The sequence below is a fragment of the Anas platyrhynchos genome, chromosome 16 (assembly GCF_047663525.1).
Source record: "Anas platyrhynchos isolate ZD024472 breed Pekin duck chromosome 16, IASCAAS_PekinDuck_T2T, whole genome shotgun sequence".
NCBI lineage: Eukaryota > Metazoa > Chordata > Aves > Anseriformes > Anatidae > Anas > Anas platyrhynchos.
In genome coordinates, this window is record NC_092602.1 from 10802489 (window position 1) to 10824820 (window position 22332).

General features: G+C 41.3%; 1 protein-coding gene across 41 annotated transcripts in view; it reads right to left on the bottom strand.

The window, feature by feature from the left end:
• The window catches only part of ARVCF (ARVCF delta catenin family member), a 277795-nt gene that overhangs the window by 40455 nt on the left and 215008 nt on the right, over positions 1-22332 (bottom strand). For 25 of the 41 annotated variants that reach the window (XM_038187328.2, XM_038187325.2, XM_072024613.1 and 22 more), the window contains 4 exons: positions 11604-11721; positions 10148-10319; positions 8074-8091; positions 3775-3846 (listed from right to left, as the gene is read on the bottom strand). In XM_038187328.2, the coding sequence (XP_038043256.1) occupies positions 3775-3846; positions 8074-8091; positions 10148-10319; positions 11604-11721 (380 nt within the window). The remainder of the gene's footprint in view (positions 1-3774; positions 3847-8073; positions 8092-10147; positions 10320-11603; positions 11722-22332) is intronic. The other 16 variants (XM_072024632.1, XM_038187331.2, XM_038187329.2 and 13 more) reach the window with 1 other exon arrangement.

Genomic DNA, 22332 nt, shown 5'->3' on the forward strand with positions numbered 1-22332 from the left:
TTTTATGCTATTAGATATATGCAAGCATAAGAAAGAAGCCAAGAGATTTGTCTAAACTAACAGCGTAATGCTTTGGACTTAATTATGAATAACTGACCAATTACCTACAAAGAGCAGACTTGCTTTTCTGATGAGCAGAGGTGGACAATCCAGCACCCTCCCATCAGGAGGATCAAACGTTACAACCTTCGTAACATCTTCAGAGGGCTGACACAGATCAGTGCTGATTCTTTTCAGAAAACCTTATCTCACAATCTGCCAGTCTGCCATCTGAGACACTGCTTTCCACTGCACAGATATGATTAATCTGGATCTTTTCCCTACTGTACGAGCCTCCTGTCACTAGTCCTGCTCAGAAATAAGGGCTCTACTCACAAAGCCAAGGAACTGTACTACGCTACGTATCAAACGTGCACACAGGAGAAATCAACATTCACACCAAGGTAGTGCAGAAAGAGCAGTCTGCAGAGGAGTCAGCCAACGCTGCTGTCAGTGACCTACTTTATATTGGGGAAGGGATTTTAGCAAGACTGTTTTTTCTCCCAGAAGTAGGAATTTTTTGAAAGTACTAAATTTAGCAAGGTCCTAAGGACAGCATTTGTAATTTCTTGTCAGTGCTGTCTCCTTCTCATACGGCTCTATGCAAGCTCTTATCGTTTCCCCCAAATTTATCCTCTCTCCCTGTCTGTCAGGAAAAAAAAAAAAAAGCTCCTTTCAACAAAGAGGAAACAAGAAGCATCTCTTCCACAATTCATCCTCATGAGGACAGCAGTACTCTGGACGCTGCCGGAGCAAATATATTTATTTTTTTATATCAGATGAGACAGCTTCTGAAAGCATTACAAGATCTCTCATCTGACATTATCCAGTTTACTACAAATGATAACCCTGCACTAGAAGCATCCCCCTGCCAGAACGCCTAGCACATAAAGTTAATAAAGGTTTAGAAATGTTTTCAGGGCTGCTCAAATGCTGTGCTGCGCAAAATCTGATTTCCATTAAAAACAAAAAAAAAAAGAAACCAGAGCAATCAAAAGAAATAGGACTTTAGATCATCCGTTAGTGTTTTTTGAAGGCAAAATAGATTGCCTTCATTCAATCTTTCCTCTCCAGAGCTAACAAATTCCAGGAAGAAATTACTAGTATTTAAACCAGGTAAAAACCCAAATTCCCTTTGTTCTATTCAGGACATGAACATGTTCATAAGCTGTCTTGAAAGAGACTGAAAAAATCTCTGCCATACAGACATTTACCTGTCCCATTCCCCCACAACTAGAACTCCCAAAGGGTTCTGCTTTTATGATGTTCACCTGTGTGATAAACAGAGATTCCTGTAATTAAAGTAATTCTGAGACCAAACAAAATTTCCAGAGATGATAGAAAATGGGTTTGAACTAGTTCACATTTTCTAGATTGCAGTTTTTCAAGCGATCATAAGCACAGCCTCAATTAAGCTCAGTGATCACATCTAAAATTATTCTATAAGGAAACCATGTCGTCAGCTTCCTAAAGCCTGTTTAGATCCACCAGATAAACATCATGGATGTTGACTCAAGATTACAGGAAACTTAACAACACTGCATCCCCATGTTTAGGTAACCACCACAATGTTCATTTGCTGCACTGCATGAACAAATCTTATTACCCCAGTTTCATATGCCCACAAAGATTCCAGCTGAAAACTCACTTTAATATGGCTTTAATAATACATGAAAGAGATTAATCTATAATTGTTGATTTTTGAAATAGCACTTCATTGTGTCACTCAAACTGAGTGCTTTTGATCATTAAAACTTGCATGATTTTTCAATCTTAGTAACGAGGTTCTGCTTCAGCTGAGAGCTGATCTCATCAGAACCAATTATACTCTATGGCATACATCTGACCTGAGCTTTTAAGGGGTTTCAGACTGCAATTTTATTTTTCTTATCTTACTGAACAATTCAAAGTCCTAACAATCTTGTTAGGACCTTTAATATCCAGGATGTAAACTAGACGCTTAGCAGGAAACTACTGGTAAAAGACAACAAAAACGTGTCACAGTTTTTGTCCTCCCTTTACGCACACAAATGAATAGTTCCTCATGCCTTTTTCCATACAAATGGGCTTCTTTCAAAACTGGGGGATTAATCGCCTAACCCAATCTAGTATGAGATATGTAGTTAGATTACAATCTATTCCATTTAGATTAAATTAGGGTATCTCAAAAATTGTCAAACAAAACCTCTTCAAGAGTGTGCCATTTCTGGCAATTGAAAATGATAACGAGCTGCATAAGTTCTGATAGCACAACATAGCTCCCATCAGATACGCCACACAAATTCTACCATTAGCAAAGCCACATCAAAGACTTCAAATTTATTTTAAATAAAGTTATTCAAGATACATTCCTTTTTAGAAATCCTCAATTTCCTTTTTTCCTTTACTGGCACCTATATTCCAATCACATTTATAAAACAATTAAAGAGTTGAAGCCCTTGCTATATTTTGCCCTCCCCCCCATTCTTTTTTATTAACACCCTTAAGAAGTGTCCTTGCTTTGCAATGTGATCGGTGCCCAGCCCTGAATTGAAGACATTGAAATGATAGTTGGTTAAGAGCCTTTTCCTGCAGCTCCCATAACGCGATGGTATTGTACCTTATAGGAGGTGCCTTAATGCAATAATGCACCAGATGGAAATCCGTATTTAGACATCAGCCTAGAAACTACACTCATTGTAGATGGTGTCTGTAAATAAATTAGATCCATCTATATACTAGGATTAGTTTTTGTATAATCAAAACTGAGCTCCACTGCCCATGAATTTAACTGAGTGCAGCACTTCACACGTGCAATTATTGTGCCGTTACCGACCACCATTACATCTCTAAGAACGTTAGATGTGGCCTTTGCTGCTGCCCTCAGTTTACAGAAAGGAAATTGAAGCACAAATCAGTTGATTTGATCAAGGTCACTGTGGTGGCAGAATTCAAGTATCCAAAGAAAATCTAGAGATCTCTTTATACTCTCTGGAACTGTATATGTGATACAGGAAGAATTCACTTGTCCTTTGGAAGAATACTTCGGTAGTCCTTGGCACTTACAGATCATTAAGGTGAGGGTGCTCTAGAAGAGCTTCTCCTGCAAGGCCAGGCTGACAGGGTGGCACCACAGCAGTTGCCACGACAATGGTTGGATCTGCAGTGATATTGCACACACTTCAAAAACCTGTACAGGTTTCAAAACACTGTCCAATGCTGTAAGAAGTCTGATGAGACCCAAATCATCTCCTAACCTCCAATCAAGGAGAGAGAGCACCACACGTACAGGGTGGGATGCAGATCGTCTGTACAAGATTTCACCTCTGCCAGAAGCTGAAATGCAAAAGCACAATGCAGAAAAACTGAAGAACTATAGAGATGCCAGGAAAGGGAAAAGGTGAGTGGTAAGTACACTTGGCTAATGCATTGCTTAATTCCTTACATTCAGGTTCAGTGCAGGCAATTTGCAAATGGAGCTGTAAAAGACAACTGCATGCATTTACCCTTCTATGGAAGTACACCACCTAATACCAAATCAGACAGGCCTCTTTGAGATTCTCCCCATTTAGCAATTTAATATAAAAGCTGCTTATATCCCGTATTAAATACTAAATAAGCTCTGACAGACCTATTATTTCAATTAACTGAAAATAAAAGAAAGATCAACCTGATATGCTCATGTCTCAAGTCCCTTTAAGAGCCTCCAGCTCCCATGCTACTTGTTATTTCCAAAAGCACAAACATTAGCATTACCTTTTGCTGTTTCAGACCGCTTAGGCAAATCAAGTGTATCAAAATTCCTGTCCAAATCTCCATTCTTCTTTCCTGTGCAAAAAAATAAGACAACAGATGGTAAAGACTATCAGCATACTGACAGGTAAGTTACTGTCATGCGCATCTATGAGAGAAGATATTGACTTAGAATATAAATCAGACTATTACAAGAATTTGTACCTGTGTGACCTGCAATCCAGCTGCATAGCTGTGCTTTTAGCCTGAGCAATTGCAGGCTAAAAAAACAAAAACAACTGTGCAACTTTCAGGTTGATTTGCTAACATGAGAGCACTGGCAATTCAGTGGGCCTTGAGAGTGCTTAAAATCTTCAAAAGCTGTGCCATTTCTCTTCTTTGCAAAGCTGCAGTCCTCCCTCAGAGGCCCAGGATTTCCTCATTATTCCCACAGAGAAGTTTTGACCTGAGGCTTAGCTGAAGAAGAAACAGAGCAGCAGAGGAAAATACAACAGGCTTGCTTAGCAGCCTCTATCCTCACTGTGACTGCCAGGTAGGGAGGCCTAGATTTAACGGTACAGACAGCAACCAACAACTTAACCTTCAGTTGCCCTTCAATCAATGAAGTGCAATTTTGGCTACTTAGTAGAAACTGATGGAAACAATTTCGTATTTTTTGCTAAGAGCCAGTTTTAAACCTTTTCATCAGCTTTTATTTAATTTAATTTACTTTTTAGGCTAGAAATGCAAGGTTATGTACACAGCTGGGGAGAGAAGTGTTAATTTTCTCTTCCCCCACCAAAGGGGCACACCGCCTTGGCTAAGCACACTTGAATGCTGTGGGAGAACCAAGTTCCTTGTGGCTGGAAGCCCTGACAGCAGATTTTCAAGGAAGTGCAGGAATCCTCATGGCTTCTGAGGACAGCATGGTACAATTTAGCTTTTCCAATTTATTTTAAGGGGAAAATCCAGTCAGTTATTTAGTCCCTTTTGCACAAGAGCAGGGGAAGAAGGTGCAACGATGAGTGATGAGATGAATTCAGAACAACTTGATTTAAGCTTCAGGGGCGGCTTCTGGCCAGGGACCCTACCAGACTGTCCTGGAGGTCTACAGGAAGGGCTAAAAGCTCCATCAGTAGGGATGGTTAAAAGCAAACAGGAAAACAGTCCTTGGAAAACCTGACATGGAGAGTTACAAGAGACTTGTCTTGACTATGAATAGGTCACAAAAGAGGAAAGGCCAATCCCTGCCCCACTATAGGAGGCTGCTGGCGCAGATTCTGCATGGGGAAGTCACTGGGCTGCTCTACCTTTCTTCCTGACAAGAGACCAAACATGCAGTATGGTGGAGAAACAGCTTTTAAAAAACAATATGAACACTTAGAAATGACAGTAAGAGGAAAGAAAGAAAAACCTGAGGCTAGCAATATATTCCCTCCCTTTATTTGGAAAAACAAAACACACCAACACCACCTTTAAGTACTGAACAAAACAAAGCATGGATCTGGAAGTTCTGTTCATCTGAAGTAATTTGGTTAAAGCATGGAAAAGCCATCTTTCTACACTGCAGCCCTCCATCTAGATTTTACACCGTGACAGAGGCAGAACCATGTTGCTCGGGGAACTGAATACCAGGAAGAACAAAACGCACAGCGAAGCTCGCTGCATTTCGAAACGACAGCTGAGCCCTGCTGCTGGCTGCAAACCCTCGTTGACCCTCAGACCAGGGAGAGGAAAAAGCAGGCCAGAGGGATTAAAAAAGGAGCACTGGAGGAAGGAAGTCAGTGTTTAGGGAAGATTACAGACTTAAAACCAAGAAATGTGACTGCATCTTATCTACAAGTATTATATGACAAGCTTTTTTCACATGCCCCCAGATTTCATGTCTCTGGCATTAGCTAGTTAAAAACCTCAGAATAACTGCACTGAGAGCCAGACTTTCCTCAGCTATTCATTTCAGAAGTTCTTCCTATAATTTTAACATCGGAGTTTGTTATTTCTACCAGCCCTGCAGAACTGAGATGGCGCAGGAAGAGCCAGACTCCCTTCTCTGGGGTGCACTGGTCAGTGAGCAGCACGTACTCGTGTCCAGGAGAACACAGCAGGCTGCTACAGCTCTTGAGCTGGCAGCACGGAAGCAGCTGCCTGCTTATTAAGCCATCTTTCATTAAGACAGCACGGTCCACCTGTGTTTTGTGAATTTCATTTCCAGCCTCACAATTTCAGGGCCAGGCTGAATGTACCGGCCTTCTTCTGTGAAACCTTTCCTGGTTTGTCTCGCAGCCCCCAGAGGAACTAATCCAGCCCTCGGGCAAAACCACATCTGTTTAAAACAGAAGCTGCCAGCTGTTTACAAATGGAAGAAATTCAGAAGACAGAGTTCTGACCATGGGGATCTCAACTCCACAAACTGCTTGGTTAATCAAATTGAGCAAAGGCCAGGTTCAGAAATACCCGAAGCACCTCCATTTTCCAGAGCCTTCCTACAGGGAGAGGGTTTGCAGCACGAGGAATAAGCTGTAAGATGATTCCACAGAAATCCATCTGGAAGACAAAGGTGGCCCAGCTGCTACTTCTCCCATTTAATTTCCATGAGACTCAAAATATTGATTTGGATTTTCTAAAAAGGTGACAGAATTTAGCAATTTCAAGAGCCTATCAATTACACAGCTCTCAGCCACCACCAAGCCTGCCTGATATCACGAGAAAAACAGCTTCCCTGCCAGCCACCGGAGCTCTGAACATCTTGATATCCCTCAAGCCAGCCAGGATTGCTAGTGCCCAGGGATGCTTAAACGATCACGCTAGCAGTTAAAAATTTGAAAGCACTGGTTTTGGACATCTCAATTCCTGTTGCTCTATGCGTCTCCCTCCTCCCCAAGTTTTCCTGACCTAGCAACACTAGACAAAAGACGATGTTGTTGGATTACAAGCAGAGCTTCGAACTTGGCCAAGAGACAGACAGCCCTGAATGTGCCTGCTGACAGGTCTGTTTTATGAAACCTGGCTGTAGGAATTGGCACTGCAATTGGGTTTGGGAAAACAGCCTGACACGAGACTTGCTTGTACAAGATGCAATTTACAGTCTCTGAAACAGTGGGATTAAAATTCTTTGCCTCTCCCCCCACTACTTCTATGTGAGAAACAACCAAAACATGACCTTTTGCATTTTCATTCTGCCAGCAAGGACCCTGAGGTGTGACCCAGTGTTATTAACCACTAATGTTGTTTATGATCTTCCTTAAATGTCGTTCTGTTTTCCTGGATAATCAATACAGCTATTCAGCTAGACCACTCTTGCTGAAGGATTAATTCCCAAACGCTTCCTTCCTGGTTAAAGAAAATAAATTAAAAGCAAAGAGATTTGTTCATGACACCAGCACCATCCCCAGCAGTCAATACTGTGCTCGTTAATACACCCACTGAGCTGGACGGCGGTGGAGTAACAGAAAGCAAGGGCTGAGCTCTGCCTTGCCAACATGCCCACCCTCCACAGGCCTCACCAGTCACAGTCAGAAATCAGCATCTCACGGAATGCTAACGAGCACCTTTTGTTGCGGGGAGCAATTTTTTCAACATTTCTCTTCTGGCTCAACCCTCCAGACCTCATTGATCTGAAGCAAGTGTCACAGACTGAAAACGAGCCCGTCTTTACCCCCAGATCAGTATCGATAACACAGTGCACCATCAATAACTCCAGGGCACTCCACAGCCTAACTGAACTTCCCAGCTGAAGGAGGAGGGAGGCAAGCTTGGACATTTCAATTGCAATTTCACCTGTTGTGTTAGGATGTGAAACTGAAGGGCAGAGCCCCCAACAATTTATTGGAGGTGTCTTCACCTAGCTAGCGTGAATGTCAGTAATAAAGACGCAGCAGCCAAGGCACCTGGGCCCAGTCAGACAAAATGCCAAGGCTCTCTGAGAACACTCATCCAAGCTGCTGAGTCTTTACGGTTATCGCTACCCAGGTGAGTTAGCAAAGCTGTACTTTGGCATGACAGGGTTGGGAAGGCAGCTCACACACTTACCTGTGCCCTCCCTCATGGGATTATCAAGCCAGTCACAAATCAATTCTGTTACTGCACTTGCACCAGGACTGAATAAAAATGTCTTTTCTATTAGCAATGTGAGAAGACCAAACATAAAATGCTCCCTCAATTAGACAGCGGATTTCCATGCCTGCTGAAATGAACAGGAGGATGCACTGGGGGAGCAGAGAAGGCGAATGAGCAAGACCTTGATGTCAGCTCTTTGCCTTGCATGTAAAAGCAGAACAATGCAGATTATGGTGATGATAAAAAAAAAGTATTGCAAAGACTCACCTTGATTGAACCATTCCTCTAATTACCAGAAAAGCAGCAAAAGAAAAACAAAAATTTACAGGGAGAAAGAAAATACAAAGGAACAGTCACAAAGAGGCAGAATTTTACAGAACAGGTTCAAAGCCTGAGATTTACAAGAACAAGGAACTTCCAAAACCTAAAACAACCCCAAAACAAACCCACAAAAAATGGATATTCCACTTAATCTCTTTTGTTCCTGCTGGAAAGTCTTTCCCTGCAGATTTTTTTTTTTCTTCCCCTTCACTTTTCATTATAAAAAAGGTGCTCCAGGAATTGAGGGGACAGAAGGGTGACTAGCCCTTTGTGGATGTGTTTGAAATGCTATGATCAATGACCATGAAATAAAATAAATATGGAAACACTGCAAGATTAAGTGAACAAGAGAGGGAGGGAATTGAAGTGACCTATTTTACAGTCCTAGACTGACTAAATTAAGACAGTTTCAGCCTAGGTATTCACATAAATTTAGTAATGGGACAAGGAATCTTCTATTTATGACTTTAAAAGTATATTTACACACAGGGCCAAAGCCAAGCTGTCACTGAGTGCCTGCACTGCTTGCTGAAATCCGCGGCTTCATCCAGCGTCACATGATTTTGCGATCAATTAATCCAAAAAGACACAATCAGATTTTGTGGCTGCTAAACTGAAGCTATCAGGGTGCGCAGATGCAGAAATACAGGAAACTGGCAGCCACTTGGCAACGGGCAGCCACCGGAGAGCGCTGTCTTTTCAGTCATCAAGAGGATGAGGACAGTTCTCTATCGTCACACTCCCCTCTTCCACAGTGCACACACACAGCTTTTACGTAAAACAAAACAAAAAAATTTAACTGACTGCATTGCTTTCAAGCAGCAAAACAACATGGACAAGTGGCAGAAAACTAACCAGTCAGCACGCGTTCAGGGTTTCCAAAGGGTATCACAGCATAGCTTTAGTCATTCACTGTGAGAACAGGTTGGCCAGGCAGCTAAAATTCTTTTTCCAGTTCAGCCCTCATACCCCCACTCCCCCCCCAGTCATTAAAACATTCCCCTCGATTTTTTTTTTTTTTTTTTATATATTTTAGACACATGTTAAATCTCTCTGGTGACAGACTAGTCTGCAATAGCAAGTTCACACTGTGATGACTTTATAACACATATGGAAACAAAACATTTCACTAACATGTACAGGTCACATCAGAGGAAGACTAATGTACAGCACACAGTCCCTCAAGTTCAAATAATTCCTTGTCTGCTCTTCAGCATCACAACCTTCTTTAGACCCTGGGCATAAATAGTAAGCCAGGATGTGAGTACATACGAATGCAGAAAATGGAGCCTAGACAGAAAACTAACTTTGCTATCTCTGAATTCGTAAAAGTCATTTCTCTAAAAACAACAAAGAGAATGCATATAAGTTTCTTGCACACTCAAACATATTTAAGTGTCTCTTTTTAGAAGGAAGATGGAAGGGGGGTTACTGAGACTATTAATCTTCTCTTGTAATGAAACTCATTTGCAACACTCATGCCCCAAAGGAAAGAACAGGTCTAAAAGCGACTGACAATTAAAAGCTACAAAATCCTGTTTGCAATTTAAATTACTCAGTGACAGAATTGGGAGGTTGTATGTTTTGGCTGTGGGTGGGAGATGTAAGCTTTTAGTTTGCATTCAGATGTGAGAGACATGGAGGCATGGAACAGACAGGACTACCATGCATGGAGACAAGCACATGCTGGCCTGGCTTGCAGGGGCCATGACACATGCTGTACAGCCAGGCAAGTGGACAAAGAGTAAATTTGACAGATGCAAGGACACAGACAAGCAGAGGAGAGGCAGAGCACATCCACCACTGCCCAACAGCAGAGTGTCTTACAACAGCATGCACCACACCTATTTAAAGCCAAGCAGAAGGATTGCAATTGTGGACCACAATCCACAGCACTACAGACAGGTACCTCCACAAACTGCCTCACTCTTGCATGATGAAAGAGCTTGCAAGAGCAGGACTACACAGAAAATTTACCCACAGATCCACTTCCAAATTGTGAGTTCTCCGCAAGACATACCTTTAGCTTTTTTTCCACCAAAACAACCAGCATCATCTTTCTTCTTTTTCTGAGAGCCGCCTGTGCTAGTAGTCTGACTGGCATCTAGTTCTTGATACTTATCAGCTCCAGGGACTTCTTTGTGGACGTGATAGGAAAGATTCCGCATGATGCACACGCAGTTCTCCACGGACTGTAACAAAAAAAATAAATTACATTACAAGTATGTATGGAACCCTCCAATTTGTAAACTCTTACATCACATAGTGGAAGTTTGTGGAAAGGGGGGGAAAAAAAAAGCCACCCATACCAGGAAAAGAATGTAGATGAAGGAAATTTTGTCAAAAATACCCTAATTTAAGGTTCTTTCTTGTTCTAAAACCACTTCTTTTCTACTACAAGTGAAGTGTTTTATAAATAGTACCCATTCAAAATGAAAACTCTCTAATCAAAAATAGCACCCAATCGTGCATAAAGATGACAAATTCACCAAAAGATCAAACACATAGCAGAAAATGATCATTTAAGGTTCTTATTTTAATACAGTTCTGTCACACTCTTCCAACCTTTACAATCCCCAAGATACCCTATTTATTAAACTTTCTATAGGTCAAAATTACGGGCATGTGAGGATTTCAATGACAATGCTTATTGTTCTGTAGGAATAGCTCATTCATAGCACATCAGGCTCTGACAAGAGCAATGCTCTGTAGGTTGCAATGGAAGCCACCAGGTGGTTACAAAATCCACTTCCAAAATTATCTGATTAAGTGACAGGGCTTTAGAATTCCCTCGTACAATCCATCACATGGTGGGACTAAAAAGAATAAAATAAAGATGCTAAAAAGCCCTATTGGTGTTATAAAGCAATAGTGTGCTCTTCACTTTTTAAACAGGTTAAACTTAAGATATTCCCTATGTGTAAAAATACTGTTTTAAACACTACAGGATGAGATGACGATGAAAACAGATGAATCAACATTTGTACCTCCAAAAAAAAGCCACAAATTGTTTCAGGTCTAAAGACATCTTAACGCCTTACTACTACATACTTCTAAGATGGTGTTGAATATAGTCTTTAAGATGTGAATTGACTCTTTTGCTGACACTGTGCAGAGTACAACACAATGGGACTCAATTCTGATTTGCAAACTGCACTTACAAATGTCAATTAAGTAATGCAGAACAATAGCAATAATGCCAGTGGCAGGAATAAAAGACTACTCTTCCCCACCCATCACAGCCACTTGTCTTTGCTCACCTCAACAGCCAGACAAGGCAACACAGCAGCATTGTGCTGATAGCCCATCAGCAGAACCATCGATACCATGACAGAGACGAAAGGAAGGTAATTACTATATTTTCTGAGGCAAGCATAATCATGTCCTAATACTAGCAAATAGAAGTCAGAGCCCAGTGCAGCACTTCAGCTTAAATTACTGGAAACATCCATTCAAGTTCTGATACTCAAGTTCACCTTATTGTCCGTATCCTTCTTGCCAACTGCAGACTGGAGGGCATGAAGGAGGGCGTCCACCAAGCCGTCACACTCTCTTAGTCTTCTGCGTGCTTCTGCTCCATCTGAACTTACATTCCTAATAGAAGAGATATAAAAGAAAACTTAGCCCTCTAACCTTCACCGCAAGGTTGAAGGTGTGTTGATTTATAATACAATTATTAAGAACTCATTATCTCAGATCAACAATTTGGAGGCAAAGAAGCCTGACAAACTATTATACCTCAGTAAAATGCGGGCATCCGCAATGACCCTAATCTGAACGAAAAGGGAAATGCAGTTGCAGAGGTGCCTATGCACACATTTTTCTGTCTTGCTAGCAAGTTCAGCCATGTACCTTGAACCGGACAGGAGTTCTCATAGCAAACAATACCCAATCTAAAAATTTATTTTTTAAAGCCAGAACTTTTCATCTGAAAAATACTTTCACCTTTTTAAAGAAAACTACACGAGGGCAAAATCACAAGTCAAATGCATAAAAAATAAATGCATAAAAATAGTCAAATGCATAGTCAGGCACAATTATTACAGTTTATGTATGTATATGTAATATATATATATATATATGTACGTATATATATATATGTATGTGAATATATACATATGTTAAATATGTATATGTATATATATATATATATATGTACATAAAGTTACTTTTCTGAAGCTGAAGACTACTCAGCAGCAGTATGCTCCTGGCCACAGAAACTGCAAAAAGCTTTTTGATTTCATGAAAAAACAAAACAAAACAGATATTCAAAAAGCTATAGTTCATTTAACTATGATCAGCCTGCCATGTTCTGGGGGAGGGGAATGAACTGACAAAACAATTCTCAATAGTGTTCACTGGCAAGCCTATGCCCAAGTTTTCTCAAAGCTGAAATACACGAATGTTGACAATATCACAGTCAACACTACAGCTTTCAGGGTCTTTTGAGTTCTCAGATCCATGTAAGGTTAGCTCTCAAAAGGTCAGGACACAGTGATTACCTTCTGCTATCAGGATAATGTGTCCAATTTTTCATTTTACCTAACTATAGGGACTGCCAATCTCAAATAATTAACAAACCAACCATGGTCCATCCCCCCATCACCCACACAGGTTTGTATGTTAATCGCTTAACTAGAAAAAAAACTTTCTGAGACCTATCAAAATCTGAAGACACTTAACTGCAAGCTGGTTGCTGTAACAGCACTTTGACTTGCCGTTAAGATCACAAATGAGATACACAGACAAACGAGTCCTTTCTCTAAAACCTAACACAGTCTCACCTCTAGCAATGGCTGATACAGAGCACGTAAAGTGGATATTAACGTATGATTCCACAGGATATATGGACGAGAATTCTACATGCTGTTTTTTCATTTCCTGTTGTACTAATCATTTAATATCAAAAGCCCAAACGTGAATTTTAATGTAAAGTTTTTATGAAACTGAAAGTTGAATTAGAATTCTCTGAGATACCTTTCAGGCATTATAATAATAAATGACAGGTGCTCCACCTCCAAGTACATTTATTAGAAGTGGAACATTACTTACTGAGCTTGAGGGTGGCAGAAATGCTCTAAAAATGGTCCATGTGGAGTTGTGTATCACATTTCTTACTCACTCATTAAGCCTTAGAAATAGCCAACTAAAATACATGAGAAACACCCTCAAACTTCAAGAAACAAATAAATCAAATCTTGCAAAAAATATTCCTTAACACCTTTCTTGCCCTCAAGGCCCATACACAAGAGATTCTTTTTTTTTTTTTCATTTGTGCTCCCACACGTTTAATAACGTTTGTTTTATGGCTTTGGTTATCGACTGCATCACAGAATTTTTTATCTTGCTGTCTTACTTCTTGATCTGTTATAGGATGAATATGAAGGTAGACATTGATAAGATTGTAATTGAAAAAGATATTAGAAAGTGCGTCAGTAAGTGTGGCTTGCTAACCTCACTTTCTTGGTGTATCTTCAGCTATAGAACTTAATGAAAATTAATGCCTCAAGAAAAGATTCCCACATATATCAGACATAAATGAGCATGAAAATTCTGCAGGATCAAATTAATAGCTAATTAATACTGTGTATAAGCTACCCAGGCATCAAACTTAGCAGTTTTAATGTCGTAACTAATACACTGGAAAACATCCGTGTGAGCATCTCGTGCAGAAACATCGGCCCTACAAACACCTGACGCTCCTGGGATTTTGCTAGTCCTCCTTGGGTGACAAGATTCCTGCAGCCCCTGGGATTTACCTAACATGGAACAACAAAACCCATTTCCCTGTCTGTAATTACAGCCCAGACATACCGGAGAGCTCATCCCACATCCTTTACACACAGAAGTCTGGGCAACACAAATCTCAGAGAGACTACGTCTGGGGAGCTGGGTCCTGCCTGGCAGAACGTGCTCTTTCTGCTGCTCTGACACTGCACCAGGCAGCAAACAGCTCCCTGCTCCCAAGGGAATACTTGCATCTCAGATACATGCACAAATACACCAAACATCCGTAAGCACCACAGAAAGGTGGGCTCTGAGTGAGCTGTCATCTGGCAGCCCCTGGAGAAGAGCTCCTGGGGTTGGAGTCCATTATCCAGAGCAACGTTGGAAAGCTGGTTAAGCTGAGGCTACGAGCCCCAGCTGAACTCAGCAAAACAGCCAAGGGGTCCTGCAACCCAGGAAAATGCCAGTTTGCATTTCTGCCTCAGGGTGTTAATACCACAGCCTGCCTCCTTGATGATCACCTGGTTATCATCAGTCAAATTCACACCTTGGGTATTCAGGAGGGGCTGCAGTGCTCAGGCAGAAGTGATCACCTGGGCAAGAGCTAGTGCAGGAAGGCCTGCCATGTCCTGCAGGCTGCTCGTTAAAAAGGACACCATCAGCTCCTGCAAATAAACAGCTAAAACCAAAGTGTACTCCTCATATGACAAAGGAGGCATCTAGATAAAGCAGGCACCTAGGCAAAAAACAAAAACAAAACCACCTCAGACAACATTGCTTGGTGGTCTCTTTTAGCCTATAAAACTAATACCCTCATAGTCTTCACGGGAAAATTCACCTCTGCTGTTCCATACAGTCTGCTTCTCTTCGTCCCCAAGAGAGGTCCCCACTGCTTTCCTTAACACCCATTTCTGAATATTTTTCCAAGGGTCCATTAAACAAAAAATATATTTTAAAAACAAGAATAGTATCTTTCTCACATCGTATTGCAAAGGGTAACAAAGCTGCTTAGTGCGTTTGCCATAAATAAATACAATGCACTCAAAAAAAGCAATTCCAAGAGCAAGACATGAAATTACTGTCCGTGTTAATCAATATGTAGGATGGAAACCAACTCTATGACCAATTTTACGTGAAGCAGCAAGGCACACATCTCACACAGAGATTTGAAAACCCCAGCCTTTAGCTGGGCAGAGTATCCTAGATTCTACCTCGAATTCTTGCAGTCCAGCCTGTAGGCAGGACTAGTGAAAGAAGATTTGCAAGGATGTTTAAATATATGCTTTCCCTGGGAAAACAAAACAGAGGGCTAAGTAAATGTTAAATAAAAGCAAATACCTACCAGCATGGAAACGCATCACACTAGGAATCCAGTCTACTGGCATTAAAGACTTCAGAAAATGGTGGGGGGCGTGTGAGAAATCTGTTCATATTTCAGATAAGGTTATCATTAGCACCAAATAGTCTTCTTAATGACATGCAAGTCTGAATGTAACATTTACATTTGCAGAACAGGCAGCATGCATCACCTCTAGGATAGGTGAGCCATTACTACGATCAGCGCCACACACCAAAATTATCCTCAAGAGAGAAGATTTAGAAGTAATTAAATGCATGGCACTTAATTTGCAAGATTTCAATGCGAATCATGTAGCAATGCCCCCACTATGCTTTCTCCGACAATGCTAAAGCTAAAGCTGAGAGCTTGCATTTTTGGTTTTGTGTGCGTTCTGAGGTGGTTTTTGTTTTGTTTTTTAAACACAGAGGAACTTGAAAATACAAGCACCAGGGAGACATTATTATTTGAACACTTAAACTAGTATTTCCCAGACTATTGCTATGTCTGCCACCTGGCTGGAAAGGGCCATCAGCTGTTATCCTACAGTGCTGCAGATAAAGCCAAAAGCCAGACGTTAGAGCATTACCCAACACTCACCATCCCACTTCGGTTCTCCAGGCATAAAAAGCACTTTGTTTAGAGACCCAGCTGGGGACTAAGGCAACAGGTTGGGGACCATGGGGGCTGCCTTTTTTTTTTTTTTTTTTTTAATATAAACATCTGAAATGGAAATTTTTTAGATATGTTTCTAGTAAGATTTTCAGCTCTCTCTGGAAGAAGCACGCTGGAAGCAGCTGAAGCTGGCTCAGTGGAAAGCTCTTTTCAGTAGCCTTTGTGCATACCACAGGGTCCAGGTAAGTTTTACTACTTTTTAAAACTGTAACCAACCTTCCAATAGTGATTTTTGTATTGCCAAGCCAAGAAGGAACATTGGCTCCTATATAGACCATCTCAGCACTGGAGAAGAAGGTAAAGAAGGTGAATTCCCTGTGATCATTGCAAGCCAGAGAGCTCCAAAGCACAGGGGTTTCCTGGCAGGTTTAGTGAGAGGCACTTCACCAGGGGGCTGAGCAGGCAGACGGCACATACACCTTGCTAAACCTTGACTACCACTACCACTTCGGCTTCCCTGACCAGACGCTGAGTTTTCTACTTCATCTGATAAGATACTGTAAGGTTTACCCAAGTTTAATTTAAATATTTTAGCTGGTAATACCCACCTACTCTGACATTCAAAACCCTTGCTATAAAAGCACTCTTCTGCACTCATGCTTTGCTTCACTATTAAGAAATTTTTATTTGGATGTCAGCCGAAAGGAGATCGATAAGTAACAGCTGCAGCAGACGTACTCTATTTCCTAGTGCATTTCTAGGTACTAAATGTCCCAAAGGAGGAATATAGAGCAGTTTAAAATCATTCCATCATTTCATGCAGAAATTCAATGAATTCCATACTTGAGTTCACATGAAATACCAAAAAGTTTTATTGGTATTAAGTTCATTGTTCCAAAAATAAGAGAGAAAAAGCAAAAAGCTGCCTGTGACATGAAGATAGCCTGATCCAGCCCACACTGGTAAAAGAGACCTATACAACACGATGGAGTTTGGCAGCAGGCAGCTGGATCAGAAATCAAGCAAAGCAGATAAAAGTCAAGCAAAGCCAAAGTCCAAATGAAATAAGCAGAAAAGATAGGGGAGCTCTACTGAGGGTGATGCTTGGTAGGGAGCAGCTGTTGAGCTGAGAGAAGGTGCATCAGATCGGGGCAGGAGATCTCACTGGAGATTCCTGCTCCATTTCAGTATCCACTTACTGGCCAGACCCAAGAAAGAAGCGGAGCAGCTCTGACTGCATTGCACCTAAGCCCCTTCCAGATACTTAAATAAAGGGATTGGTTTTGTTTAATTGTCCAAATGCCAATACGAGGACATAACATAAGCCACCCCTGAAAACAGACTTCACGAGTTTAGCCTGTGCTCCAGGAAGACATTTCTGTGGAGCAACACATTTGTAGGGCATGCTGGCACATCTCAGGATCACATCAGGATTGTTTCTAAGATCCCCCTGCAATAAGCCAGGGCTCAACAGCCAGCAGCAAAGTTTAACAAGATACAGACGTGAATTCCATCCATTGTTATTTGTGGCTTTCTACATCCAAAATACCATGTAATGCCTTTTTAGTAAAACGCTGACTGGTTACCTCCTGCATGACCTACTTGGAGGGCCTTAGTTTGCTCTCCTATAACACAAAGCCATGCAGAAATGCAATAGACAAGAATTCCACAATACCCAGCAGCTACTTCGCTCTCAAATTATTTCAGTCTTTGCTTGGAGGAAAGGCTGAGAGGCTCTGCCTGCTTTATCACATATTCTCGCAGCAATGTGAAAAGAATCTCAAAGATACAAAAATAAGGTAGTAGTTATCTAATAAAGGATCACAGCTCACGTGCCTTCCAAAGCAAACTATGCCCATTACACGCAGCGTGCTTTGTTTCGATCTCACTCCTCATCCTACCACAGCAACAGACGGTTTTGTCGATTGCCTTCACTGATAGCCCAGGGGGAAGGGACCTACATTTTTTCCTAAGGAATGACAGAAGGCAATAAGTGAGTGCACAACTTTACACTTATACTTCAGATTTGATTGTAAAGCATTAAGGTTGCATGTAACTAGGTTATGTCTCTGCTGCTAAAATCTATGCATAATTTATTTATATTACAAGCTAAACATCAGGAACTGTCAGGAAGAACCCTAACGGCTCCTTACTAGCACGAATTAAACGCTCTGCTCATCATATAAGCCCCAGGACAGCCATATGCTGTGATCCTGCACAGTTTCAGTAAGCTAATTAAGAAACTGCCTTCACTCACTCCTCTGTATTGAGAGGTGTGGGTTTTTAATTTGAGTTGTTTTTTTCCAGTCTGGGTTGGGCAGATAAGCTTCTCCTTCCTCTGTGCTGCAAAATCAAGACTCACAGGCAAATTTTTGCTCTGTTTTTATCTTTCTAAAACTATTTTGCTGAAAGTCCAGTTCAAAAGTGCCTATGACACAACAAAACACAAACAGGATCGTCAGCTCCGGCTTCTGGAGCAGTGGCCTCCCAGAGGCTGTACCCACATGTGAAGAAGACACCCGTGCAGCAGCTCCAGGCACGGCGGGTGGGTGAACAGAGATGAGGCAACATCTGCCCTCATCTGCTCCAGGTGGGGGTGAGCTCTGTACCAAGTCCTGTGCAGGCCTTGTTGGTTAAATGACTGCTGTACGAAGGCATAGAGAAGGATTACTTGAACTATGAGAGGCAGACACGCTAGTTAAAAGGAAACGTCAGCCAAATGATTTTGTCAAACAATCTTTCTGAGGGTGGGGAGGAAACACAGCTGCTCCAACAAGACCCTTTGTGCAGCATGACAGGGCTCCGTAAAAATGCTCTACTAGGTAAGCTCAGTTACTAATTTGCTGCTGTTCCAAAGGTAAAATAAAAGCCACCTCTTGAAAACTCCCATCTAGTACCTTCTCGGTCCTGCCCTGCTGCAGTCAGCAAAGTTCCCCTGACAGCCAGGGCAGCTTGGTGGGTGGCACTCTGGTGGCATCACCTGAGCTTCACCTCCTGCGCCCTGCTCATACCCAGGCCGTGCTTCCAGGCCGAGGATTCACACTTCGATGCTTTCTTTCTTCAGTCACTTGCAGATCAAGGCTACCTCAAGTAGACGAGAGTGCAGGTAGGACAAATATTATGTGACTGTCACCATGCCCTGCATCACGGCAGCAGGATTTAAATGTGGGTAGAGCTTGAAGGTAATTCACTTTGAAAGCTCTCATTCCCAAGCACTTTTCTTCAGAGGAAAGCTACACATTAATCATTAAGAAGAAAGAAGGGCATAACCATCTGCTTTTGGCATGGCCTTTCTTACCTCAGATTCAGCATGCAGAGGCACGAGGGGAAGCAAGCCCCAAGCTTTGCAGCCAGGATGCTAGAGGCCTTCAAACAGGACCAGCAACACCAAACCCCAGCACTACTAGATCCCACAGATTTCCCTGACTGGAGGCATGGCGACTTTAAGAAGAATAGAATGCAATATAAAGGGATTCTCATTCCCCACCCAACTAAGGTAACAGTTTTGACTAAGTAATAACAACTAATAAGCTTCTACTTATAGCATTCTTCCTCTTAGGTGTCTACTAGGAAATATTACGCAACGCAGAAGCACGAACAGCCCAAGTCCAAGCCCACCTTCTATTCACGATCCCTGTAAATTTTCCAAAAAATCCAGGAGGGACTGCAGGGATGATCCAGAGATGGGAAGAAAGAAACGGGAACACCGCTGTCACCAAGATCTATTCAGCCCTCTCCCGGGTACAAAGGGAGAACTCTTCTCTCAACACAAGACCACAGACTTGGTTTGACAAACCCTATGTACCTCTGCGTCTTACAGGTGCACACACATGCTCCAGCGTGTATTGGAGGTATGTGTGCACACATCTATTTGCAAACACATAAAGAAGTTACAGCTTGAGGAATGAGCCCATTACCATTAAGCACTGCTGCTTAAATATGTCAGAAGCACAGTAAATTAGATCTGCAGGACAAGATGTATGTGCACGTACACTGATGCTCTCCGTCCTCTTCAAAAAAAGGTTTAAAACATGCTCATATAAAAACTCTATTTGGCACATCCTGCTTATTAATGATTTACTATCAAGCTTCTGTGGTCCAATTTCCTCTGAAGTAAAATAAAAGTAACAGGAGCCTGCACACACTTACACATCATCTCCCACCCTAGTAAGATATATTTGTTTTGGCTCTGAATCTACTGAGTCCTTATCTCATGTCATCAAACATTGCCTCACACTTCCCATAACTCTCAGGTTTTGATTTTACAGGACAGCACTCTTAATTTATACCTACAAGAGGGATCGATTCCCAGTTGCTGTTGCTTGGGCCAACCACTGCACAATACTTGAACTACTGGCATTTACCATCTTCATGGGAAGGTAAGACAGAGGTGCAAATATCAAGACAGGAGAAGTGAAGACGACTGACTGAATTCCAGATCCACTCAGGAACTTAGGAATCCAAATCTCATCCAAATCAGAGGGAAGAGGGGCTATTAAAAATTAGACCACAGAAAGATTTACACAGTTAATCTTGCCTGAAGTTATGTCAGAACAGTAGCAGAACAGCAATTAAATCCATGCTTCTCAAGTCCCTTGTCACAGCTTTAGCCACCAGGTCATCCCTTCTCTTCTCGGTAGCTGATGTTGGACAAGCTGTTAATGTACAATTTCGATCTGAAGGATGCATGTTTTTAGTAGAAGTCAAGTGGGTGCAGTTTGTTTGTGTTTGTACACCCACGGCCAGGTCTCTGAACCTTGTGGCTATTTGTGAATGTGAATTTCTGTATACTTGGAGAATTGTCAAGAAACGCTGCAAGTACAGATGGTACCCTGGAAAAAAGGGGCACTTTGCATCTGTTTACTATGCAAATTAATTCATTTAACATTTTTTGACAGCAGGTCAGTTTAGAACAGGAATCGGGCTAAAAAGTTGGCAATTTAGAAACTAAGTTCTACTCTGCCCTCTAAAAAGTGAAAAAATCCAAGAGAGAATTAAAAGTAATTAGGCAGAAAACTGCAATTAAGCTCAGAATGAATTTAATTTTTAAACCATTAATCCTTGCTGCTTCTGGAAAACTGAGAATCATGGTGGATATCTACACAGAAAACAAAAATGGTGATGTGACTGCAGCAGTGCTCTCTGACCCACGGAGCAGCACTCCCACGCTGAAGCAGGAAGAAGCACCTTGGGAGAAACCAGACCTGGATGGCAATGAGTTAGCCTCAGCTCTGGCACTCTCTCAAGCAATTCATCTCATTCTCTCATCCTAAAGCACCTTACTGTCTTGGGCAGAGTTCTAGGAAGGATCACAAAATGATCTCGTTAAAAATGCACCAGATCATTATATTAAATTGGTGGAGACTACAATTAAAAAGTGAATGCTTCTGGATTGCAAAACCCAATAGGGATTTAGGGGCTTAAAGATAAAAAGACAGTAATCAAAGAGATATTCTCTGCATACCTAAAAGAATAAAATACAAAGACATGAAACTTGTATTCCAAGTAAGATAAAGGAACACCTGTGAATACTTCATGATTTTTCCATCAAATACCTTTCTTACTTCTTCCCTAGTCCTACTTTTCTAGAACCAAAATCCACTTGATTTCCATAAATTAATCTGTGAGGTTTTTTGTTCATTTGTTCATTTGTTTTTCCTGTATTGTTTCCTTCCAAATTTCCTACCTACTTATTTCTCTTAACAGCTTCAATAGAATATAAAATATCTCTTTTTATAAAATTACATGCAACCTATCATCTATCACAAGACACATGAAAAATTTAAGAAGTAAAGTGATTATGGGCTTTGCAGATCCATTCATCAAGGTATTGTAGACAAACTGTGACTGGAAAGGAAAATGGGATAAATCAAGATTCTATGAAGAAGGACAAATTAGTGGTTTTTTTTTGGAAAAAATCCTCGTTTTCAATTATTTTAAAATAAGTGTTCTCAAGACTCCATATTATCAAAGAAGAGACCTAGATTAAGAACAAAGTAAAGATCAGAAAGCAGTGTAAAAAAAAAAAAAACACACAACAAAACAACAAGTAATTAAGCAGCAGTTCATGCTGTGAATCAACGAGTTTGAAACCAACTCGCCCACATTTGTTGATAAACTTCATCAAAATTACTGAAAAAAAGATACTGAAATGAAAGCAGTCCTGCATGTGTAATGCCTTTCTTGTGCTTGGATATCCAAACTGCAAAGACATCTGAAAAGTCTGAATTTCGAGAAGAACTGACAGCATCTTTGAAGACAACGTAGCACATATTTTCGGATTGATTCCAAAGGGGACAAAGGAGGCTGGCACATCATCAAGAGGACTAACCTCCCAATTAAATATCAAATTGGTACACAGTTTGTAGTTTGCAGTAAGCTCCATTCATGGAAAATTGAATTTCTGGGACCTGCTACTGTGTGAAAAAGAGAAGAGTAGGCAAAGGATTTTTTAAACACTGATGTCTGTTAGACAGATGGCTGCAAACATTTCTTCTCTACTGGCATTAACTGTCTTATCTGAAGGG